The sequence below is a fragment of the Adiantum capillus-veneris genome, chromosome 29, assembly GCF_014529385.1.
Source record: "Adiantum capillus-veneris isolate H3 chromosome 29, ASM1452938v2, whole genome shotgun sequence".
In the NCBI taxonomy this organism is placed as follows: domain Eukaryota; kingdom Viridiplantae; phylum Streptophyta; class Polypodiopsida; order Polypodiales; family Pteridaceae; genus Adiantum; species Adiantum capillus-veneris.
Genome location: NC_140959.1, coordinates 7,224,566 through 7,250,770, shown reverse-complemented (window position 1 = coordinate 7,250,770; position 26,205 = coordinate 7,224,566). Strand labels below are relative to the sequence as shown.

At 45.7% G+C, this 26,205-nt stretch overlaps 1 protein-coding gene across 3 annotated transcripts in view; it reads right to left on the bottom strand.

The window, feature by feature from the left end:
• Nucleotides 1–445: 445 nt before the first annotated feature.
• LOC147418692 (inactive purple acid phosphatase-like protein) overlaps nucleotides 446–26,205 on the bottom strand; it is a 31,168-nt gene continuing 5,408 nt past the window's right edge. For 2 of the 3 annotated variants that reach the window (XM_086506059.1, XM_086506061.1), the window contains 6 exons: nucleotides 1,850–1,927; nucleotides 1,652–1,777; nucleotides 1,194–1,312; nucleotides 1,053–1,092; nucleotides 881–955; nucleotides 446–776 (listed from right to left, as the gene is read on the bottom strand). In XM_086506059.1, the coding sequence (XP_086362185.1) occupies nucleotides 578–776; nucleotides 881–955; nucleotides 1,053–1,092; nucleotides 1,194–1,312; nucleotides 1,652–1,777; nucleotides 1,850–1,927 (637 nt within the window). In that variant the 3' untranslated portion in view covers nucleotides 446–577. Of the gene's footprint in view, nucleotides 777–880; nucleotides 956–1,052; nucleotides 1,093–1,182; nucleotides 1,313–1,651; nucleotides 1,778–1,849; nucleotides 1,928–26,205 lie in introns of all 3 variants that reach the window. The other variant, XM_086506060.1, reaches the window with a different exon arrangement.

Genomic DNA, 26,205 nt, shown 5'->3' with positions numbered 1-26,205 from the left:
ATTTGAATCTAAAGGCAATAAACATCAAAGGTGGAAACCATCGTTGGATACCCAAGAGCTTACTCTCCAGGATTTCAGTTGGTGGCTCTTCAAAAGAGGAGAATATTTAGAGAAGATATGACAGGCCCATAAATCATTCATCGCTCACATTGTTCAATCTCATCCTAAAATCGAGTGCAATAGCATTAACAAGAGCATTGATCAGATATTTGACATATACATCATATACTTACATTCGATTGCATGGCTCCAATACCCAAAAAGGAAACTGAAATTCCAGGAATTACATTTCTGCCATACTTGCCATACATCATGACAAAAAATTATCCTAAATTCTAATGACAATAGGGTGAGTGAGGGCATTGGGTGCTTCAGGTACCCCTGTCCATCTGTTGCACCCTCAAAAACTGTCGGGACATCCACAAAGTGAAAGGGGCTGCTGCTCTTTGCTGTAAAAAATACTAATTCCATAAATGTGGGGACGAGCAGTGAAAATGATCCCATGCGCGCGCTGAGGTAAAAGCACAAGAATGAATATGAAATCTACAAAATACGTCCTAGGACTACACACTCCGAGTTACTCGTCAAAAGATATAGAAGGTGGAGGTGGGATTGGAGGATCCTCTTCCTCGGGAGGCATGGGGTTTGAATATCGTGTGGATGCAGAGCTGAAGTTCATATCGGGAAAGACACCAGGTGGTCTCTCTCTTGGCTCTATGGCTAGTAACTGAGATGAGTTACCTATTGCATCTGCCCAACCGTAATGAGGGTCCGACCTGTCAAATGAACCACACTCATTTTTCATGTGTGTTAATAATAAGGTCCTGCATGTCTAAAAGCAATTGAATATGCAGTGCACAAAATCCTGTCCTATGCATACTCGTAATAGGTTCCTTCTTCCACCACAGCATCCCATGTTTCACCACTGGTACTTCTTCCATACTTATGCACCTTTCTGCATCCAAAGTAAATGTAAATCCTCAATTGTAGATGCTAATAAAGCACATATATTCTTAAAGCATTCGCTCAAGACCCAAAGGAGGTCCTCTTACCCATTTCCAAAGTGCTCTTCGCCCCATGTTCTAGACCACCCTGCAAAACACCCCGATATTCAGCCATTTTCTGCTAAGGCAAGTTGCAATGATGTGAACCTGCTTTCAAGCTAAAAGACAAACAAGAGACCTCAAACTTACGTTCCTCTCCTGACGAATGCCACGTTTCACCCTGTTTGGTGCCCATGCCTGAATAGAATCTTTCTTCCCATTTATCCCCCCACTTTGCTGCATTGTCAGTCTCAGCCCATTTGTCCGTCCTGAAATAAGAACAAATTGTCAAACAGCAAGGATTTTCAGCTATAGCAATCTCTCAGTTCTTTCAGGACATGTCTCCTGAATCAGCCCTTTCACAATCTTGAGGCACTTTGCCACAAGAAAATAGGAACAAGAAGACTCTGTAGACACCGGGGAAGTTTGCAATTGGAAGGACACAATTGCACAGACCTCGTCATCATTCATGTCAAAGGGATGTGCTTATTACTGACAGAATAAACACCAGTATGCAGAATAACAGGCTTAATGAAATGGAAGGATACTAAAACCCTACATTACAGATTTGGGCGGCTGGTGTTTAAGAGCAGTAAAATACACTTTACCATTTCAAAACAGCTCCCCGACCATCATATTGCTCACCCCACTTTTCCCACCATGATTGCTCGTTAAGCTTGCCATATTTATGTGCACCTTTCTCTGTCCAGCCCTTTGCATTGTACTTCTCCCACCTTTTCAAAATGGCAAGACCCGTCAATACCATTTGATGTCTATTACTTCAAGAGATTAAGTAAAGAAAATACCATTTCTCGTACCACCCTGCAGCACCATTACCCGATTTTGCTTGCTTCTGAGCACTCTTTTCTATCCTTGCCAGATTACTGCAGAGCAAAAACTGCTATTTATGCATTTAGACAATGAGATGACACTCTAAAGAGTCACCTGCTTCCACACTGCGAGGCTTGGTCTTACGACATTTATGGATTTTGGCAATAACTGTTCTAACACAAAGCATTACAAAAGCCTCTTTCATAACGAATATACCTTAAGAAGGTCAAAAAGTCTGAACTTACAAATTATAAGAGGCTAAAACACACACAAAAACGCGAAAGCAAGGCGCACAAGAACAAAGAAGGAAAACTAAATCACCTTATTTGTTTCTTAACAAAAAATGGAAATAAAACAAACCATTATTTATGCTTTTAGCAAAGGCTCAAGCGAAAAAAGCTTACTTGACTAAAGCTTTGAAACAAGTACACAACTTTAAACGATCACAAGGATAAGACTTCCTCCTAACAATTCAGACTCTACACGACCACACAAACAAAAGGTGAAGTAACTTCTTCTTAAATCCTAATGTAAGCTAAAGACTAAAAATAAGAAACTACTACGTACTGACCCAAAGCATAATCAAACTACTACAATGTTCAAAACTTGACAACATGCGACCTTAACTTCACTGCTTGTCCAAACATGAAGAATAAAATCATCACCGTTATCATGCATAGCCTGGACAACAACTATGACATCCCTACTCACCTCATCAATGCCCAAGAAAAACCAACGAGCTGAGTTTCTATCAAAATGTGTCATAAGGCAAGCTTCTCTCTCTCTCTCTCTCTCTCTCTCTCTCTCTCTCTCTCTCTCTCTCTCTCTCACAGGAGTCAAAGACAAAGAGAATGTAGATGAAGAAGTGAAGGAACTGCTACAACGCATGGGCATCACAGAGCCTACTCACACAAGTGCATGGAGAGTGGGTAAGAAAGGAATCGATGAGAAGGGAAACGTAAAGGATAGGGCACTTATTCTCCGCTTCCCGAATATAGAAATAAGGAAAGAATTTCTAAAGAAGAGGCCAACTCTTAATAAAACCGGTATTTTCCTGGGAGATGACCTTACATTGGCACAAGTGGCACACATGCAAGAGTTGATGCCCGAGATCAGGGCAGCAAGAGAAAAGGGGAAAATCGCCTTTTATAGAGGAGGGAAAGTAGTGGTTCTGGAAAAGCGCTCATCATGACGGTGCGAGACCTATGGGGCAACGCTCTGGATAGCGGCATGGAATTGTAATGGATCATATAGGCTAGATGTAGGTGCCTTTGAAGACAGCTTTAGGGACAGAGACATAGTTTTCTACTCAGAGACACACCAGATACTGGGACAGCTTATGCCACATGTGAAGGGTTATTTATGGGAAACAGCTGGTCGACCGTACAAGAGATCTCTACGGGGTAGCCGGGGTTCAGGAGGAGTAGCTCTCTTATTTAAAGAGGAGCTGAAACCACTACTACAAATTATCAGGAAAGATGAGCAAGCAAGGTATATGTGGGTGAGAATGAGAGCCGAGACAGGTAGATTTCTATATATCGCTATATGCTACTTCCCTCCAAGTACATCAGTCTACTCCTCACCTAAAGGACAGTCCCCTTTCTCCATATTGAATAATGACATATGGGAGTTCTCTACAGATGGAGACATCGTTCTCTTAGGAGACTTTAATGCCAGAACAGCCAACTCTCAAGCAGTATTCTATGATACTTCTGAAGAAATGCTCAGAGAAGTGGATTTATCACGGAGGGGGCTTACTAGAACCTCACAGGATAAAGAACACACTGAATATGGGAGACATCTCATGGAGATGGCAACTATACATGGTTTGGCCATACTTAATGGTCTAGAGAATTTCCCTTTATCTGGGGGATTCACATGCTTCCCGCACAGGCATGGGGCCAGTACAGTGGATTATGTCATGACTTCACCAAGCTTTATTTCTAGTATCGAGGACTTTAAGGTGGGACCCAGACCGGTTGGGATTGCAGTGGATCATCCTCTCTTGACCTTATCAATCTCCTTCCAATACAATGCCTCTCAAGTACAAAGGAAGAAGACACACACAAGATATACTTTCACGCCAGAGACTGATTCAGTCTATGTGGAAAAGATCTATGATAGGATGTGGGCAGACGAGCCAGTATATACTGTAGAGGAGATTATTTCTCAGTTAACAAAGATACTACATGGAGCAGCACAAGAGGCATACCCACATACTCAACCTGATCAGAAGAGAGGATCTGGGAACATGCCTTGAAACAGTTGGTATGACGAGGAATGCAGAGAGACGAGAACCCAGGTCCAGAAAGAGCTTGCACTTGGGATCATCACATATAAGCAGTCTCGGATTTCTCTTCGGCGTGCATTTTTAGCCAAACTGGAGAAGGTTTTATATCAGCTCTTCTTGAGTCAGGACTCACATGAGGCCTGGCGTTTATTTCACGAGCACTCACCGCCTCCGACGATTACTTCTCCTGAGATTTGGGGTCAATATGTAACATCATTATATAAGGTATCTGGACAGCCTCCATTACCAGATCCGCTAGAGTCATGCCTTGCTACTAGTACTTTCTTTACTACGGAAATGGTGAAAAAAGAAATCGATAAGATGAAGACAAGAAGAGCATATGATCATGATGGTTTAGTAGCAGAACATCTGATCCATGCCAAGGATCTACTTTCAGAAGTCCTTGCTCGTTTGTTTAATCGGGTCATGTGTGAAGGATTACTTGAATCTTGGAAATTATCTACTATCGTACCTATTTTCAAGTCAGGGGATCCTATGATACCCGGGAACTACCGTACCATTATGGTAGGTCACACATTGACCCGACTGTACGCATCCATTCTTGAACAAAATTGAGTAGATTGGCAGAGAATGAGGACATAAGGGCAACAGGACAAGCTGGATTCAGGAGGGGTTATTCCACTTTAGATCATATTCTTACGCTCAGAGCCATTATTGAGGAAGGTAGAGCAAGCGGGAGAAGGATGTATTGTTGCTTTGTGGATTTTCGGAAAGCTTTTGATACAGTACCAAGGGCTAGATTGATGCGCAGGATGCAAGAGTTAGGGGTCCCCAAAGAGATTATTTGGGGGATCATGGCCTTATACGGGTCACTAACTGGTTATGTACGTACTCCAGAAGGGGATTCCAACCTTGTTCATTCCACCGTTGGAGTAAAGCAAGGATGCCCACTGTCCCCTACTTTATTTGGTATGTACATAGATGAGGTATCAGATTACATTGATAGAGAGGGTGACAGAGGTGCTCAACTTGCAGGTCATGGATCCCTTTGTTGTTGTATGCAGATGATATTGTATTGATAGCAGAATCACCAGATGGAATGCAGAGGCAGCTAGATGCATTACATAAATTCGCGGAGGATAGTGGACTGTCGGTAAACTTGGGTAAAACCAAAGTTATGGTGTTTAACACCACACCGCAGTGGGTTAGGAGATCGGCACCTACATTTGCATATGGCCAGGATACAGTAGAGTACATAGATGCATACACATACCTTGGTGTGGTATTTACAGAACCGAAGTTTACTCTTAAGAAAGCAGCGGATGCTAGATTGTCCAGAGCCTCTGCAGCCTTGGGAGGGTTGGAGAGGATGTGTTCACAAGTGCAGTTTCAGGAACCACGAACAAAACTTTGGCTCTTTGATACTGAGGTGGCTTCGGCTATGCTTTAGGATAATTGGAAGTCAATGGAGAGACCTTTGGTATCTATGATTTCCTGAATGATTAGAGCCAAGGCCTCCGTACCACACGCGATTACCCGAGCGGAACTAGCTGCCCCTATGATAGAAATTGAAGCTCTTACCAGATCAGTGTCCTTTATACATGGTTTGTGGGATACAAATAATTGCCGATATACTAGACTGGCCCTCGAATCCTCTCGACAATTAGCAATGAAAGGGGATACATCACGCTGGTATGCGCAACTATCCTCGTGGTTTCAGAGACACGGGTTCAGTATGGAAAGACTACCCCCCTTCCAATACTCTCTTGCGGCTCCATCACTGGCAATTACACGAACGGAGAGTAATAAAATCATCCGTCAGGATCTTATACAGTTGGATACTAAGAGGACATGGGTAGACCCTACACAAGAATTGGGCATGAAGATGGCCGACTACAAAGAAAACTTCCTACAACTATCTGAAGATGGATTTGTGATTCGCCCGAGCTACATGGATACCCACCTGTCTCATGGTTTGAGATGTGCTATTGGTCAGATTCGTACATCCTCACATCAGCTGGAAATTGAATTTGGCAGATTTAGGGGAATCCCACCTGAGAGCAGAATTTGCAAGTTATGCGGAATGGAGCCGGAGACAGAATTACACTACATATGCCATTGCACCGTATACTATGAGATACGTGAGTGTTTCCATTGCCTATTTAAAGAAGGCTTTGGACCTCTAGATAGAGTCATGCAATACCAAGATCAAAGATGCTTAGGCTTGTACCTACTGGAACTACATCGGCACAGGGATAATCTAATGAGAAGACAAAGAGCACTACAGCCTCAGAGGCAGATCACAGATTTCTTCGGATCGAGAGAAGCAGGAGTGGAAGGAGAAGCAAGAGGCCAGCAGCCAGCACAAAGGAGTACCCACATTCATACCAAAGGCACCCTCATTGACAGGGCGATTGAGCTTAGGAAATCGAGACGACCACGACCGAGATGCAGAAGCACACTTCACCGGAAGAGACTACAACAAAGGATTAGAAGCATTCTAGCCAGACACCCAGAATGCTCCTCAGAAGTTTATTTAATACTTTGTATTTAGTTTTTCACATTTATTTTCACACTTAGTACTTTAGTACTAAGGTACCCAGACATTGTAACAGATTCACCACTTTTGTATCAGTTTGGTCTCATAGGTCATTCTGGCCTTTTGAAGACTAACGTTAATATAACATTTCATTTCATTTCATTTTCTCATCCACCACATTGTAACTTTCTGGTCTCATAGGTCACATTGGCCTTTTGAAGACGTTAATATAGCATTTCATCTCTCTCTCTCTCTCTCTCTCTCTCTCTCTCTCTCTCTCTCTCTCTCTCTCTCTCTCTCTCTCTCTCTCTCTCTCTCTCTCTCTCTCTCTCTCTCTCTCTCTCTCTCTCTCCTTCCTTCGTAACACCTGCCCTTGCGTAACGCCGTGTTGTGCTTAGCCTTATAGTTATTTGCTGACGTGGATTAATGGGGCAATGTGCACTTTTATCAGGTGTTTCCAATTAACGACGTTCTAACTGTTAGTGGCCTGCAAGCACCTCTCCGTGCCTTGTGCCCTGCACAATTCGTTGCTGCAGCCCTATGCAACCAGCCCCCGTGTCTGCCGCGGTTGATAGCATGTCAGCCCGACATCCAGCACACACAGAAGGGGCGTAGCAAATCAGCCCCGACACAGAGAGGGAGGGTGCTACAACTGAAGGAGGGGGGTATAGGAACTTTATTCGAAGCCTCACACGAGGTGCTTGAAGATGGACCAATCAGCTGACCTCGGGGATGGCGATATTTATGAAACCCCGCCTAAATCAAAAGCGACATTTAGGCGGAGGATTCGAGAGAGCACACTATCGCCAGGTTCTGTGAGAGCAAAGAAACTTTCTAGAGTCAAAGATGACTTAATGTATGAGAAGGTACAAGTGATGATTAAGGCAAAGCTAAGCCTCTTGAGGGGTGACGTTGAAAAACAAATGTATGCAAATGCAGAGACTTACAAAAAAACTACGTATGGAGATATGAGGAAAGAGTTGGACAAAGAGACGTTTAATAAGTGTGACGAAATGTGCACATCTTGAAGGATGAAATGACTATAGTGAGGGCCGAAGTGAATGTAATGGGAGCATACCCCAGAATAGCTGGTATGATGAGGAGTGTAGAGTGACGAGAGCTTGATTTCAGAGGGAGGTACTTCTAGGAGTCATCACTCACAGGCAGTCAGCTGTCACGGATTGCTTCTCGATGTTTGGTGCAACAGAAGAAGAGGGCCTTTCTAGCTCGATTAGAGCAGAATTTATAGCAATTGCTTTTGAGCCAAGACTCAGGCAAGGCATATGGGCATTCTCCCCCACCAATCATCATTTCTATGGAGGTATGGGGTCAGTATCATAGCTACAGAGAATGGCCATTTTCATGCTCCCGTTCCCATTCTAGCTTTTTGTTCCAAATCTCCGTTCCGTGTTTTAGACGTGAGTATTTGTAACAAGGAATGACATTTCATGCCAATTGCCATTCCCCGTTCCCTGTTCCGATTTTTCTTTCTAGGTAACTATGGTCCATATGCATCATCTCTCTACACAGTCTCGGGGCAACCACCTCCTCCAAATCCGCCAGAGCCATGCCCCCACCCACGTGCTTTCTTTACTACCGAGATGGTAAAGAAGGTCATTGACAAGATGAGGACCAGCCTCCAAGAGAGCATATGATCACGATGGCCTAGTAGCAAAGCATTTTATACATGCCAAAGATCTGCTTGCAGAGCTTCTAGCAATGATGTTCAACCAAGGCCTACGTGATACTTGGAGTTTTGACTACTATCGTACCTATCTTCAAGTCAAGGGACACAATGGAGCCTGGGAACTACCGCATTATCATGATTGAACATACATTGTCATGGATGTACCCATCCATCCTTGGGCAGCAATTGAGTAGATGGGCAAAGAGGGGGGGTGTACGGACATCAGGACAAGCGGGTTTCAAGAGAGGTTTCTTTACTCTTGATTATATTATGACACTCCAAGCCATTATTGAGGAGGGGAGATCACATGGGAGACGGCTCTATTGTTGCTTTGTGGATTTCCACAAAGCCTTCGATACCATAGTTACAGGGGACGGGGGGGACAAGCCCTAGGGCCAGGGGACGGCCGTAACCGGGCCGGGAATGGAAGGGAACGCCGAGGGACGGACGGAAATCGGGCCGGACGGGCGGGTCGCAGGGGGAACGGACCGAGGACGGACCGGAACGGCAGGGGTCGGACGGGGTCGGCCGGGAATGGCTGCAGTCCATTCAAAAATTTGACCGTTTATGACCATTTTTAACGGATTTGTGCAGCCCCAACTGCCACATTTTGGGAGCCTTGGCCCTTGGGAGGCTATAAAAGGCTCCCTTGGGCCTCTTAATACTCATAGTCTCAATGCTCATTCCATTTCCCTCAAGCTCAAGGCTCAAGCTACTCAATCATCAATGCTTTCCTCTCTACTAAATACTCATTGCTCAAGCTTGAAGCATGACCATTGACTACTCTTCACTCTAGTCTCCACTCTCAAGTCTCTCCCTCTTCTACCCACTTTGAAGTTTGAACTTTGAAGCTCTCCTCTCCCTCTTCTACCCACTTTGAAGCTCTCCTCTACTCTCTCTCCACACAAGCTCTCCTCTAACTCCTCTAACTTCTAAGCTCTACTCTCTCGAGTCTCTCCACCATCATGTCATTTCAAGCCAACTCCACTTCTCAAGCCGCTTCTTCTCGAAGGAAGCCCGCCTTGCAAACGTGGTCGTGGTGGGATGAAGTCGACTTTAGCTCGCGTGGCAAAGGTGGCGGTGCAAGACCATGGACGTGCGCTATGTCCATACAAGAGAACGGGTGGTTCAAACAAAGTGTAAGCCCATCTTCTTCATGAACCCGGTCACGAGGTGAAGTTTTGCCCTCATGTAGCTCCCGAGAAGAGGTTGGATCTTCTTGAGAAGCTCACGGTGTATGAGGTTGCGGAAGCGGCCAAGAGGGGCCGTTTTGTTGCCGTTGATCCCTCCGCCACGACGACACCGCGAGAGCAAAGGAAAGCCAACCTTGACGACATCTCTTGAACCTTCAAGAGCCATGCATCTACACCGTCCTCTTCCGTTCCGCATCGCCAAACCACTCTCAACGAAAATTGGAATCCTAAATTGAACGAAGAGGTGGATAGGTCGGTTGCCGGATTCTTCTTCCACGACCACATTGCCTTCCATGCTTCGCGGTGAGTTTCCCTTGGCATATGCACATTGCAATCTTCCATTTTGTATTCATAATGGGTTATAACTTCTCGACTCTAGACTCTCCATACTAACACAACATGCTCTATTTTGTGTGGATAGGTCTCCATACTTTCGAACCATGGTTACGAAAATAGGGGAATATGGCTCCTCTTATGTGCCACCTTCATCGGAGAGGCTTCGCACCACCCTCCTTGACAAAGAGAAGCTTGCCGTGGAGCAAGCGGCCCAAGCAACAAAGGATTTGTGGGAGACCAATGGCGTCTCTCTTCTTGTAGATGGATGGAGCGACACCCGCAAGCGGTCCATCCACGGGGTGGTGGCCTACTCTCGGAGGAGATGTACTTTGTGGAGTCACATGATGCATCCGATAGTGGCAAGGCCGCCGAGATGCTTGCTGCGGAGTGGACAAGCACCATAGAGATCACCGGCCCGGAGAATGTCCTTTGTATGGTTGCAGATGGAGAGGCGTCAAATAGGGCAGCCGGAGCTATCATTGAGGGCATGTATCCCAGCATCCATGTCACATTTTGTATGGCGCATTGCCTCAATAACCTCCTCAAGGACATAGGGAACTTGTCATGGATTTCACCCACCATTGGTGATGCCTCTCGAATTGTCTCCTCTGTGCTCAACCATCAAAAAGTGCGCCATGAATTCTCAAAGAGGAGCCACTTGTCCTTGCTCAAATATTCAGAGACAAGATTTACATTTAATTGGCTTATGCTAGGCCGCTTGTCTACATGTGGCGGAGCCTTAAGGGGCCTCTTTCTCAGTGATGAGTTCTAAGCCATGCCGGGGTCTACATCAGCAGTAGGATTGAAATGCCGAGAATGGGCCGACGACGCCGCTTGGTGGGAGGAGGTGAAGACTCTTGACGCCATGGTCAAGCCTATTCTACACCTACTTCGAGTGGTGGATGGCTTGCAGCCATGCATTGGCAAAGTCTACGAAGCCATGGATCGGATGATAGAGGCACTTGAGAAGCTTGTGCCTGACCCTGTTCAGTATGCGGAGATTCATGGCTTGTGGGAGTCGAGGTGGAATGGATACTACTCTCCACTTCATGCGGCAGCTTATGTGCTTGACCCTGAGTTTCAAGGAAGGCGTCAAGAGACCGACAAGGAGGTGAGCAAAGGATGGCGGCTTGCATTGGAGCGCCTTGAGCCTAGCAGTGACATTAGGCGCAAGATTAGAGACAAGCTACTCAACTACAGGCAAAAGAAGGGCTCCTATGGATGTGTAGATGCGCAGCTTGATCGCAACAAGATTGGCTCGGTTTTGAGGTGGGAGGACTACGGAGGAGATGGCCCACATTTGCAGCGCTTGGCTGTTCGTGTCCTTAGCCAAGCATGTACCACTAGTTGCTTGGAGCAACTATGGAGTGTGTACAGCCACATTGCCTCTAAGAAGAGGAATCGCCTTGGGGTTCAGAGGGCCAATGATTTGGTGTTTGTGAGCGCTAACTTGCGCATGCTTGCCAAGAGCGTCACACACAAGGCAGATCCTTTCACTGAGTGGGAGATGGCACAAGAGAATCCATCTATGGCCAATACTCTTTTGGAGGAGCTAGAGGAGGATTTCGAGCCTCAATGCGAGCCTCTCGAGCCCTCATACGTCGCTGACGACCTCGACTACGACGACGATGTGGGGATTCAACAGGCGAGCACTTCTTGAGTTTGATGATCATTGATCATTCGACTCTCGAGTCTAGACTCTTGAGTCTACGACTCTACCTACTACATAGCCCTTTGTACTTTTTGTTATCCTTGAGGCCTCAGGCTTGTCCTAAGTCCTTTAGGCTTTTTGACTCTTGAGCCCTTGTGGCATGCACTTCTCATTTTGTATCCATCGATCATCGATATTTTATTAGCACATTTCAGCCTATATGACTCGTGTTCTTTGGTCTATTTAGTGTAAATTTATGGTCAAAGTGATGCTCTACGTGTGTGGCATGTGTGTAGGTCAAAAAATGCCAAAAAAACTCTCTTTTTTTTTTGCCGTTCCGACCCCCATCCCTGTTTCCTGACTTTTGCCGTCCTGACCCCGTTCCCGACCCCGACCCGCCGTCCCATGTAACTATGTTCGATACAGTGCCTAGAGCTAGATTGATACGCAGACTGCAAGAGATGGGGGTACCCACTGTTGATATGGGGGATCATGGCTCTATACAAGTCAATTGTGGGGTATGTACGCACTCCAAAGGGGATTTCTGATTTCGTTCACTCCACTATCGAGGTGAAACACGGCTGCCCGCTATCTCCTACACTATTTGGCATGTATGTGGATGAGGTTTCTGACTACATTAAGAGGGATAGTGATAGAGGAGCACAAATGGCAGGGACATGGATCCCACTATTGTTATATGCTGATCATATTGTGTTGATTTCTGACACCCCAAGGAGATGCAGCGTCACTTAGATGCTTTGTACACATTTGCTCATGATACTGGATTGTCTGTTAACCTGGGGAAAACCAAGGTTATGGTGTTTAACACCACACCACAGTGGGTCAGGAGGTCAGTACCCACATCTTCTACATATGGCCAGGAGACCGTGGAGTATACAGATGCATACACCTATCTTGGGGTAGTCTTCAGTGGACTGGTGTTTTCATTAAGGAGAGCAGCACAGACTAGACTGACGAGAGCTTATGCAGCCTTGGGAGGACCTCGATAAGCTCAGGTTTAGTTTCAAGAACCTCAAACAAAGCTCTTGCTTTTTGACACTCTAGTGGCTTCAGTTATGCTTTACGGAGTTCAGATTTGGGGACCCTCAATGGACCACCATGGCAGACCTCGTAGCAGTGATGGATGGAGATGTATGGAGAGGCCTTTAGTCTCTATGATCTCTCGGATTGTTCGGGCTAAGGCCTCAGTGCACATGGACCTCGTAGCAGTGATGGATGGAGATGTATGGAGAGGCCTTTAGTCTCTATGATCTCTCGGAGGGTTCAGGCTAAGGTCTCAATGCACATGAGATTACTCGAGCCGAGCTAGCTGCCCCCCTCTCGAGGTCGAGGCACTTACTAGATTAGTATCCTTCATGCATAGTTTATGGTACCTCCCCAGAGACAGATATGCCCGACTAGCATCCCGACAGCTAGTGCTACAAGAGATACAACATGCTATTGTGGACAAATGACATCATGGTTTCAGTCACATGGTTTCAGCATGGATAGACTACCTCCGTTCCAGTACTCCTGGGATGTACCCTCCCTATCTCTCACAGAGAGAGAGATCAATAGACTTACACGTAAGGATCTAATTCAGCTTGATACCAAGAGCACATGAATACAACTGACACACGAGTTGGGCACGAAGATGGCTTTCTGTAGAGAGCATCTTCTCCAACTAACAGAGGATGGATATGTGATCAGACCGACCTATATGAACACTCATTTATCCCATGGGATACTATGTGCTATTGGTCAGATGTGCACATCATCGCATCAGTTAGAGATTGAGACTGGTAGATTTAGGAGAGCACCAACAGAGGCTAGGATTTGCCAATTGTGTCATATAGAGCCAGAGATAGAGTTACATCACATTTGTCATTGTCCGGTATACTGTGAGATACGAGGCAGCTTTCATTGCCTATTCAGAGAGGGCTTTGGACCGTTGGCTAGAGTCATGAGATATCAGGATCAAAGATGCCTCGGGTTGTTCTTGCTAGAACTGCGCACACAGGGAGAGCCTCTTGAGGAGATCAAGCAATGGGAGACATTCATAGAGGGAGATCACCGACTTCTTTGGAGAAGGGGCTCGATAGTCAAATGAGCAAGCTTTACAGCACACTCAGTGCCCACCTATACGAGAGGTATATTAGTTGACAGAGCCATTGAGCTTGGGGAGCTATCCACATACACAATCCGAGCAGAGACGCTGTTTTTGGACTATGCCCTAGAACAGTTGGTATGATGAGGAGTGTAGAGATTTGAGAGCTCGACTACAAAGAGAGGTTTCTCTGGGAGTCATCACTCATAGACAATCGCGTATTGCCTTCCGGCGTTTAGTACATTGGAAGAAGAGGGCCTTTTTGGCTAGCCTTAAGCAAGAGTTATACGCGCTATTTTTGAGTTAGGATTCGGCGGAGGCGCTGAGGCTTGGCGGCTTTTTCATGAATCCTCTCCTGCTCTAGCTATTACTTCTCCGGAGGTGTGGGACTAATATGTAGCATTCCTATATACATTGTCCGGGTAGCCACCTCTACCAGATCCACCAGAGCCATGCCCACATGGATATGTCTTCTTTACAACGGAGATGGTAAGGAAAGCCATTGACAGGATGAAGCATGAGAGAGCTTATGATCAAGAGGGATTAGTGGCCAAGCATTTTATTCATGCCAGCTTCTAGCTATGATGTTCATACATGCTATGTGTGACGGCTTGCCTGAGACTTGGAGTTTGTCTACTATTGTGCCTATCCTAAAGGCAGGAGAACCTATGGAGCCTGGGAACTACCATATTATTATGATCAGTCACACATTAGCACGGTTATATGCATCTACTCTCAAGCAGCAGCTGAGCAAATGGGCAGAGAGAGGGTATACGAGTAATAGGACACGCAGGTTTCAGAAGGGGTTTCTCTACTCTTGATCACATCCTGACTTTACGAGCCATTATTGAGGAGGGCAGGTCACATGGGAAACGGATAAATTGTAGCTTTGTGGACTTCCACAAAGCTTTTGATACAGTACATAGAGCTAGATTGATGCGGCGACTGCAAGTCATGGGAGTACCCAAAGAGCTCATTTGGGGGATTATGGCTTTATACAGATCAGTCCCGGGGCAGATACGCACTCTTGAGGGGATTTCTACCTTGGTTCAATTCACTATTGAAGTAAGGCAGGTATTCCCGCTATCTCCTACTTTGTTTGGTATATATGTAGATGAGGCCTCTGATTGCGTTACAAGACTAGGGGACCGATAGTGAATTGTTTGTCAACCTTGATACAACGAAGGTTATGGTGTTTAACACCACACCATAGTGGGTCAAGAGGTCGGCTCCCACATTTTCCTATGGGCAGGAGCTTGTGGAGTATACAAATGCATATACTTATCTCAGGGTAGTTTTCAGTGGGCTAGTTTTTTTGCTAAGAAGAGCAACAAAGACTAGATTGACTTGAGCCTATGCAGCCTTGGGCAGACTTGAGAGGATGTGTTCGTAGGTTCAGTTTCAGAAACCTCAAACCAAACTTTGGCTTTTTGATACTTTGGTGACCTCAGCTATGATGTATGGGGTGTAGATTTGGGGCCCCTCAGTTGGTTGTAATGGCAGAGCTCGCAGCACTAATGGATGGAGAGGCCATTGGTTTCTATGAATTCCCTGATGATTAGAGCCAAGGCCTCACTACCTCATGAAATTATTAGAGCAGAGCTAGCTGCCCTCCGGTGGTCATTGAGGCACTTACTAGATCATTCTCTTTCATACATAGCTTGTGGGACCTTACCAGAAACAGATATGCCCGGCTTACTCTTGAGTCTTCCCGACAGTTGGCCTTACAAGGAGACACTGCGTGCTGGTATGGACACATGACTTCTTGGTTCCACATGCATGGTTTTAGCATGGACAAAATGCCTCCCTTCCAGTATTCTTTGGAGGCCCCCCTCTCTCACTGTGAGAGGGATAGAGATTACTAGACTTATCCGCCAGGACTTGATTCAGATGGACACAAGGAGGACTTGGATAGAGCCTACTCACGAGTTGGGCACGAAGATGGCTTTTTGCAAAGAACATTTTCTCCAACTCACAGCAAATGGCTTTGTAGTTAGGCCCAACTATATGGACACACATTTATCATATGGGGTGCAGTGGACAATTGTCCAGATACGCACATCCTCACACCAACTTGAGGTTGAGACTGGCAAATATAGAGGAGTTCCGACTGAGGCCAAGGTATGTCGTGTATGCCATAGAGAGCTAGAGACAGAGATGCATTACATATGTCATTGCTCCGCATACTATGAGATTCCATTGCTTATTTAGGGAGGGTTTTTGACTGCTTTCCAGAGTTATGGGATATTAGGATCAGAGATGCTTGGGTCTGTTCTTGCTTGAGTTGAGGAGACATAGAGATTGTGTCACCAGCGTGTGACTACTATCTATCCTTTTTGTTGATTTCTTTCTTATTATCTATTTACTTTCACTTTTTGGAAACACCCCTCGGGAAATCTAACTGCCCTGCATTGCATAGCTAGTGTGGAACTGTCCAGAGGGAGTCCAGGCCTGAGGGCAAGAGAGCACTAAGGTTGGACAAGGACTATGGTTAGCCAAGTGGGGTCATTGACTAACCAAAGTGGAATCCTTTGCTACAGAGGCTACATTTCAGTTCTGGATGTGGCCGCAGTGTACAAAGAGGGTCGGATGACCTAGAAAGATACAATGGCAGCATCTCCTAAAATTTAGGGAACTGCTATTTTGGGACTGAAAATGTCTTCGCGTCATTACGTGCAGTTTGACATGGGGATCATTTTGTTACTCTGTGGCCAAGTCAACAGAGGCTGCACGTGAGATATTTTTAGACCCGAGGGTCTAAAGCGGGAAAATGCACAAATGAGTGACACTTGGCACTCTGAGGCCAGTTTACTACTTATAGAGAAGGCAAAAACGTGATTTATAGCTGGGAGGCTCATTTTGCAAGTCTCTGTCACAGGTTAAGAGCTATGGAGTGCTTGCTTTCCCTCTTATGCACAGTGCGGTGCCAGGAGTGATGCCTTGCACGCTACGCACTGCCCTCTCTCTCCCCTTTGGCAGTATGTTATGCCCCTCTAGTGGGCTGTTCATTTGACCAATGTACAGTTGTGTGGGTTCATGCACGATCGCCGAGGCAAGAGCCTCTTGCACAGGTACTGGATTAGCTAGCGGCTAATCCCCCCGCAGGTACAGGTGAATTCGGAGAGGTTTCACGCCAAAAATCTCCTCCGATTCAAAGGGCAAGTAACCCTACAGCTGCGGGAGCTCGAGGACTTGCTACGGATGCGACCGGCACGCGAAACGGAGCCCGAAACAGTGAATTACAGCCTGCTGTGTATTTTTGCAGGTTTAGGGTTTTGGCCCTAAACGGACCCTAATACCCCCAGGAGGTTCGGGGACGCAAGGGGACCGCTGTACAGGTGATCTGGCGCATTTTCAGGGCTGAAAACAGAGAATTCAGCGTGCTGCAGATTCTCGCCAGGTTTTGCAAAGTGCCCGTATGCGTCGGGAAAGTCGGTCAATGCGTGGGAATACTGACTGTGAAGGGTTCTAGTACAGTTATGCTGCCGAAATCGCGCTGGAACAGTGGAAATTCAGCCGAGTTGGTGCGGGGCAGCTTGTAGGGAACCTCAGCGTTTATTCCCTCTTTTTAACAATAAAGAAATACCGAAAGGGGCGCCTAAGTTAGGGGCCAATCTGGTGTCCGTCTACTCATACAGGTGCAATCTAGCAGCCTGTATCCCTCTCCCCTTTGTTGTGTCCAGGTATAATAGACGACTAATAATGGGTGAAAGCTAAATCAAGGTTTGAAGTAAAGTCTACCGCCCTTTTTGGATTGAACAGGCCGGTTTCATGGTTCCATCGACGGGATTAAATCACTTTTTCCCATAGAAGTGAGCCTTGGTCAGTTTAGGCTTGAAGACACAGAGGATCATAGACCAGACGCAGGGAATTGCAATTATAGCTGACAGACCAGATGATGTGACTGAAGAGGTTTCCTCTTCACAGGGTCAACAGACACATGAATTGGGTGAGTCCTCAAGACCACCACAGACAGATGACGATATATTCAGGACCCAGTTGGCTACTGCGGTGGCTATGTTCACACAAGTAATGCAGAATCCGAGGTTTTTAGCCTTTCTGCAACCTTCTGTTCCGTCTCAGCAAGTTGGGTCACTGGATCATATTCAAAAGCCTGTTAAGGCTCGAGCACAGGTGATTCATACCGCACAGTCAATGGAAACACCTGTACACTTGACGGAGAACATGCAGTCTCCACAACCTATGCCTAAGGTGCAAGAACAGGTGGCTGACATGCCAGTCTTTCAGGCTGTACCAGTTCAGCCCGCCACCTTTCAGCAGCCTATAGCTGGTTCTAATGGGCAGGGAAGCAACCTATAGGCTATGCAGCAGGTCTTCCCACCACCTTCAGTACACCCTGGCTATTTTGGAGGTGGATCCGTATTCCAGAGCATGGCTGGTCATGCACCTGGAAATCAGTTTTACACGCCAGGAACAGTGTTTGGCGGTGCTCAAACGATGATGCCTAACCCCATATACAGTGTCATGGGTATGCAACCAGGGTTTCAGAGCACTCAGGGCCAATTTGGGATGCCACAGGCAAATTTTGGTATGGCTGGAATTACAAATCAGCAGCCAAATATGGCGTTTCCAAGTCAAGTTAATAGCGGCCAAGGAACACAGACGAACCCTAATAGTGTTCCCATGTTTCAGTCACTTCCATATGACAATTTAACGCCGCTGGAGAGGCCAACTCCGTACAAAGAAGGTGGCAAAGGTGTGTCTTTCACGACCTTTACAGGGTTTGATGACAGGAAGAAGGCTCTTTCATTCCTCCAGCAGTTTGACAAGGCCTATGCAGGGGGAAATTTTACAGAGGCTTCAAAGGTCCGCAAGGCAGCCACTTTCTTGACAGGGAATGCGGGACAATGGTGGATAACTTTATTGCTTCAAGGGCAAGCTCCGTCCACATGGATTTACTTCAAGCAGATTTTTGCAGCAGCATGGTTATCTGATGACTTTGAAGCAGATGTCATGACAGAATGGCACCAGCTTAATGCTGCCACTTGCAGAAATCTGGATGATTACAATCGGAAGTTTTGGAAAGCTCTACTTCCAGTAACTTCCTATAGGTTTGTGCCATTGACAAAACAGATTGAAAAATACTGTTGTGGCCTACCCAAAGGATTGAGAAATAACTGCACGAAGACAAAAGTCACTACTTTGACGCAGCTCATCGAGGTAGCAAACACTGGCAATGGTTTGCTCAAGGGAGAAGATTGTGAATTTAACATTGGCGTCAAGGCAGGATCAGGCAAGAAAAATTCAGCCAAGAAGCACGTTCCCAATGAGGCTCCTAAAGGGACTCAGGAGTCAGCCAACGTAGGGAAAGATAAAGCTACGGCTGAATCAGAAAAGGGACCAGCGAAGAAATGGAAAAGACGTTTTCCTCGCAAGTCAGAAGAGCAAAAGAAGGTCCTGAGGACAGAGAACAAATGCTTTATATGTGAGCAGCCTGGCCACATTGCTTACAATTGTCCTACAAAGAAAAGGCCAGCTGATTCTGATGACAAGGAAGACAAGAAAGGAAAGAAGCCCATGGCTGGTCTAGTGCCAGATATGGTGGGCGACAAGCCAAATTCAGATGCAAGTGAGCTTTGCAGAGCATGGGGAAAGGTCCGGGATCAAACAGTGCTTATCTTCTTTGATCCACGTGCCAAAGCCAACTTCATTTCCCCATAATTGGCTTCAAAGTTGGGAATCAGACCTGAAGAGATGGGGTATACAGCAGAGGTAGGTTTGGCATGTCCTGGCCATACAGAGGCTGTGACGCCCATCATTGGAAAGTTGCGTCTACATATCCAGTCCTATGTAGATGCTGAAGAATTTTACATCATGCCACTGGACGGATGTGATGTGTTGTTAGGTATTCCTTGGTTGTTTCGTGTACAGGGAATCATGGATGCCTACAACAAAAAGATCACTGTACAGAGCAGGGGAAAGACTCACATTCTGGATGTAAAGCTTAAAGGGGAGTCTATTCCTACTGTATCAGCTTCTGCTATTACTTCTGTAATGAAAAAGCATCTTTCTGCATACTTGGTTTTTGCACGTGAAGTGTCAGATTGTGATGAATCAAATTTATCTGTGCTAGATAAAGAAAGGTCAATGTTTTTACAACAGTATAGTGACTGTTTTTCCGATTCATTACCGTCTCAATTACCGCCAGAGAGACCCGAGGATCATGCGATAGATTTGGTGCCAGGCAGTAGCCCACCAAATAAGCCTCCGTACAGGGTTAGTGCGGCTCAGCAGAAAGAGATAATGGGCCAAGTACAGGAGTTGTTAGAAAAGGGGCTGATTCAGCCCAGTTCATCTCCATTCTGTTCTCCAGTGTTGTTGGTGCAGAAAAAGGATGGCTCATGGCGTATGTGCATCGACTACCGTGCACTGAACAAGAATACCATCAAGAATAGGTTCCCTATACCTAGAATTGATGATATTATGGACAAATTAGAAGGAGCAGCTATGTTTAGCAGGATAGATCTAAAGAGTGGGTACCATCAGATCCGCATTAGATCAGAGGATGTGCACAAGACTGCTTTTAGAACGACGTTTGGCCTTTACGAATTTTTAGTGATGCCCTTTGGTCTCACAAATGCTCCTGCTACGTTCAATAGGATGATGGACAGAATTTTCCATCCACACCAGCAGTTTGTTGGTACATTCTTTGATGACATGATAGTCTACTCAAAGAATGAAGAGGAGCATAGGCATCACTTGGCCATTGTGTTCAAAGAGCTACGCAGTCATAGGTTGCTCATCGATGCAAAGAAAAGTGAGTTTTTTCTGGAAGAGATTCACTTTCTGGGACACATTGTCTAAAAGGATGGTGTCAGAATGGATCCTGCAAAAGTTGAAGCGATCAAGTCATGGCCAAATTTGAAGACGGTGCATGATGTCCGAAGCTTCTTGGGACTATGCTCCTATTACAGAAGGTTTATCCGAAATTTCGCTGAGATTGCTTCACCTTTACATGCTCTTCAAAAGAAGGCAGTCACCTTTAGATGGACACAGAAAGAGATTTCAGCTTTTAATCTCTTAAAGGAAAAGATGACTTCAGATCCAGTCATTGTGTTACCAGATCTTAGGAAGTCATTTGTGGTCCAGTGTGATGCCTGCAGTAGTAGCATTGGTGCAGTGCTAATGCAAGATGGCAGGGTAGTAGCCTATGAGAGCAGAATTTTGCAAGGGCCAGAGATAACCATGCAGGTCTATGAGAAAGAGTTACTGGCTGTGATTCATACGCTCTTAAGTTGGAAACACTACCTGCTAGGTGCAGACTTTGTTGTCCAAACGGACCATCAGACCTTGCGATACTTCTTGACACAGATAAAGTTATCTGAGAAGCATATGCGATGGGCAAATATCTTGTCCATGTTTCATTTTCAGATTGTGCATGTGGAAGGCAAGAAGAATGTTGTGGCTGATGCCTTGTCAAGGAAGCCACAAATTTCAGCTGTGTCAATTCCTTATCATCATGAACTTGATGATATGAGAGAACAGTATGCAAATGATGAAGATTTTGCAAGGGTCTTTGAGCAACTAATGGATGGACAACGTCATGAACACTATCTTCTTAAAGACGGGTTCATGATGATGCATGGCAGATTGTGTGTCACAAAGCCATTGCGACGCAAAGTTATGGAAGAGAGTCATGTCCCACCGTATGCAGGGCATCGTGGTATCGATGCTACAGTTAAAGCGGTTGAGACATTCTTCTATTGGCCTACATTGAGAAGGGATGTGGATGCCTTTGTGCGAGAATGCCTAATATGCCAAAAGGTCAAGTTTGACAGGCAAAAGGCACCAGGGTTATTGCAACCACTACCTATTCCAGATAAACCATGGGAAAGTATTGCTATGGATTTTATCTTTGATCTTCCGAGAACGCAGACAGGAAATGATGGTATTTGGACCATTATTTGCAGATTCAGCAAACAGGCTCATTTTATTCCTGTCAGGAAGAAGATAAAGCCAGATCAGATGGCACGCTTGTTTATGAGCAATATTTTCAAGTATCATGGCATGCCACAGTCGATTGTTAGCGACCGTGATCCACGCATGACAAGTTTGTTCTGGAGAGACTTGTTTGAGAATATGGGCACCACGCTCAAATTCTCTTCGTCATTTCATCCTCAAACAGATGGGCAGTCAGAAGAGGCAAATTCTACTGTCCTAGATCTGTTGAAGTGCTATGTGTCAGAGCATAAAGGAAAGTGGGAGCAATATTTGCCATTAGTGGAGTATGCATACAATAATACAGTGCATTCATCAACTGGCAAGGCACCCTTTGAGATAGTTGAAGGTGGCAAGAAAGTTCCTCCCATACTGCATACAAAGGACAAGATATTTGAAGCAGATAAGTATGTTCAGGACATGGATGAAATGTACAAGAAGGTCAAAGTGGCCTTAGAAAGGACTCGGGCAAAGCAAAAGAAAGCAGCTGATCGTCACCGTCGTGAAGTGGTATATTCACTTGGTGATTGGGTGTTGTTACGCTTTGAGAAGGCAAGGTTAAAGAAGATGAAGGGCAAGGAAAGACTGTTTCCAAAGCTCAGCATGCGTTACTATGGGCCTTTTCAAGTGTGCGAGATAATCAGTGATGTTGCATATAGGTTGAAATTGCACCCGGGTCGTCTCGGTGAAAGCCAGATATCCTAACCGGACTAGACGACAATGGATGCTAAGTGGATGGAAGAAGGTGAACTTGCAGAGTCACCAACTGTGTTATCACTTTACCTGGAAGCCTTCGATTTGCAACCTACTTTGACCCCTTGAGTTTCAAAGCTAAATGGATTGTCAGTGTGACAATGGCTTCTGAAACAAATGATGTACATGGTATTTAAAGTGAGCTCAAATCAAATACCTGTTACATGAATGTTAGAGCTGTACAGATTGTCAGTTTGGCAATTGCTCTTATGGAATGTCCAAAAGTTTGGTTAGTGCTATAGAAGTGAGTATTTCTTGTCAGTTTGTCAAGGATACAGTGATTACTTCTATTGAAGAGTACATGTGTAACTGCATTCTTAAACTGTCGGTTTGGGTATGCTCGAAAGTGTTACGGGATCCAACGTGTACTATAAGACAGTGGCAAAATGTGCAGCTACCATTTTGTCATTGGAAAGTTAGTGACTCAAAGCAATGGCAGAGTGCGAAGCTACCACTATGTCATTGGGACAGGGTTCACACGCAAGCAATACATGAGTCGACGAGGTGTTGAATACACCAGGGTTGACAATGAGCATGTATGTGTCGTACATGTGTCGACAGGTGTTGAATACATCAGTGTTGACTAGGAGCATGAACGACATAGATGCAAACGAGGACGTTTGAGATTTCAAGAGGGGGGTATGTCACCAACGTGTGACTACTATCTATCCTTTTTGTTGATTTCTTTCTTATTATCTATTTACTTTCACTTTTTGGAAACACCCCTCGGGAAATCTAACTGCCTTGCATTGCATAGCTAGTGTGGAACTGTCCAGGGGGAGTCCAGGCCTGAGGGCAAGAGAGCACTAAGGTTGGACAAGGACTATGGTTAGCCAAGTGGGGTCATTGACTAGCCAAAGTGGAATCCTTTGCTACAAAGGCTACATTTCAGTTCTGGATGTGGCCGCAGTGTACAAAGAGGGTCGGATGACCTAGAAAGATACAATGGCAGCATCTCCTAAAATTTAGGGAACTGCTATTTTGGGACCTGAAAATGTCTTCGCGTCATTACCTGCAGTTTGACATGGGGATCATTTTGTTACTCTGTGGCCAAGTCAACAGAGGCTGCACGTGAGATATTTTTAGACCCGAGGGTCTAAAGCGGGAAAATGCACAAATGAGTGACACTTGGCACTCTAAGGCCAGTTTACTACTTATAGAGAAGGCAAAAACGTGATTTATAGCTGGGAGGCTCATTTTGCAAGTCTCTGTCACAGGTTAAGAGCTATGGAGTGCTTGCTTTCCCTCTTATGCACAGTGCGGTGCCAGGAGTGATGCCCTGCACGCTACGCATTGTCCTCTCTCTCCCCTTTGGCAGTATGTTATGCCCCTCTAGTGGGCTCTTCATTTGACCAATGTACAGTTGTGTGGGTTCATGCGCGATTGCCGAGGCAAGAGCCTCTTGCACAGGTACTGGATTAGCTAGCGGCTAATCCCCCCGCAGGTACAGGTGAATTCGGAGAGGTTTCACGCCAAAAATCTCCTCCGATTCAAAGGGCAAGTAACCCTACAGCTGCGGGAGCTCGAGGACTTGCTACGGATGCGACCGGCACGCGAAACGGAGCCCGAAACAGTGAATTACAGCCTGCTGTGTATTTTTGCAGGTTTAGGGTTTTGGCCCTAAACGGACCCTAATACCCCCAGGAGGTTCGGGGACGCAAGGGGACCGCTGTACAGGTGATCTGGCGAATTTGCATGGCTGAAAACAGAGAATTCAGCGTGCTGCAGATTCTCGCCAGGTTTTGCAAAGTGCCCGTATGCGTCGGGAAAGTCGGTCAATGCGTGGGAATACTGACTGTGAAGGGTTCTAGTACAGTTATGCTGCCGAAATCGCGCTGGAACAGTGGAAATTCAGCCGAGTTGGTGCGGGGCAGCTTGTAGGGAACCTAAGCGTTTATTCCCTCTTTTTAACAATAAAGAAATACCGAAAGGGGTGCCTAAGTTAGGGGCCAATCTGGTGTCCGTCTACTCATACAGGTGCAATCTAGCAGCCTGTATCCCTCTCCCCTTTGTTGTGTCTTGAAAGTACAGGTATAATAGACGACTAATAATGGGTGAAAGCTAAATCAAGGTTTGAAGTAAAGTCTACCGCTCTTTTTGGATTGAACAGGCCGGTTTCAGATTGCTTGTGAGACGACCAGCGAGAGAGACTCAGCGGCAGGTTACGGACTATTTCAGGCCAACCATTACCACTAGGCAGCTAGACAGACAGGTTCTGCAACAAAGTTCGGATCCCACCTCCACTAGAGGCACAATGATTGACCGTGCAATGGACCTAGGGAGATCCAAGCATCCACGATTACAAAGGAGGATTTAATATTTTGGCGCCCCACGCACGATACCTAGTCAGATTTTTGACCATGGAGGACATCGACGAGATCCGACACCCATCGATGCTAGATTTACTCTAAGTTGGAGGATTATCCCCTTCTCACTAGCTTAAGTTTCTTGCATCCCTCATTATTTTGTACCTTTGTATTGATTAGAGAGTCTCTAGTCTTTCCCCCACTTAAACTTTCACAACAACATTAGGATGTTGATCTTTCTTTCAGCACACAGACTTTGTATTAGATTCACGAGTTTATAACTTGTTGGTCTCATAAGTCATTTTGGCCTTTTGTAGACGTTAATATATCATTTCATATCTCTCTCTCTCTCTCTCTCTCTCTCTCTCTCTCTCTCTCTCTCTCTCTCTCTCTCTCTCTCTCTCTCTCACAGACGGAGACTCTCTATTGAGAGGGCATAGACAGAGAGTCCCAGAGACGCATCTCAAATTTCTTCAGTCCGAGTACCACAGAGGCAGATGGGCCACCACCACCACCACAGAGCTCGGTTCCCACCCACACACACACCAGTGGTACTCTGATTGGCCGAGCTATAGAGTTCGGGAGATCGAGACGACCACGACTAAGGAGAGGAGCCACGCAGCACCGACGGAGGTTGCGGCAAAGGATCCATAGGATTCTAGCACGACACCCAGAGTGTCGATCAGGATAGACTTCATGCTACTGCTATATTATATCATGGTGACACTTATCCCCATTTTGTACCTTTGTGGCATTATACCATTGATCAACTTACCAGCCACCCATAGGAGTTGGTAGCACTCCTATGATCTATCTCAATTTCTAGTTTGTAGTTTTCTTTGTTTGTACCTAGACTTGGTACTAGACGCACCATTGTAATTAGTTTGGTCTCATAGGTCATTTTGGCCTTTTGTAGACGTTAATATATCATTTCATTTCATCATCTCTCTCTCTCTCTCTCTCTCTCTCTCTCTCTCTCTCTCTCTCTCTCTCTCTCTCTCTCTCTCTCTCTCTCTGTGTGGCTAAAATTTAGCACATCATTAATGAAAGTGTGTGTATTTTTAATTTTAGCACATACACTGGCAGCAATGCCATTGTCAAACTCTGAACCTGTGTCCAAAAGGACTCATCGAGCACCCGTCGTTGTATGTATATAGTGGGCTCTGTTTGCGAGTGGTACATCAATCTCCAATTGGCACTTCGGGTCCACGACTATCTGAAGAAGTGGATCCCTAAATTTGAAGAGTCTCTGTAACACTAAATACATGTAAGCAAACCTGGTCTTCGAGGGCCGCACCATGTCAAGTGTACTTTGCCTCTTGAAGATAGTAATAGGCAATACCCAAGGCAACTTGCCTATATCCTCCATAAGTAAGTCAAGACAATGCGCAGCACATGGAGTCCAAGAAATCCGAGGGTAAGCTGCCTCGACCATTTCACCCATAAGCTTATAATTTGAGGCATTGTCAGTCACATCATGTACCACATCTCCTCAATAGCTTTCTTGATGTGCCCAAAGATAAGCTCACCTATGATGAGATGTCCAGCC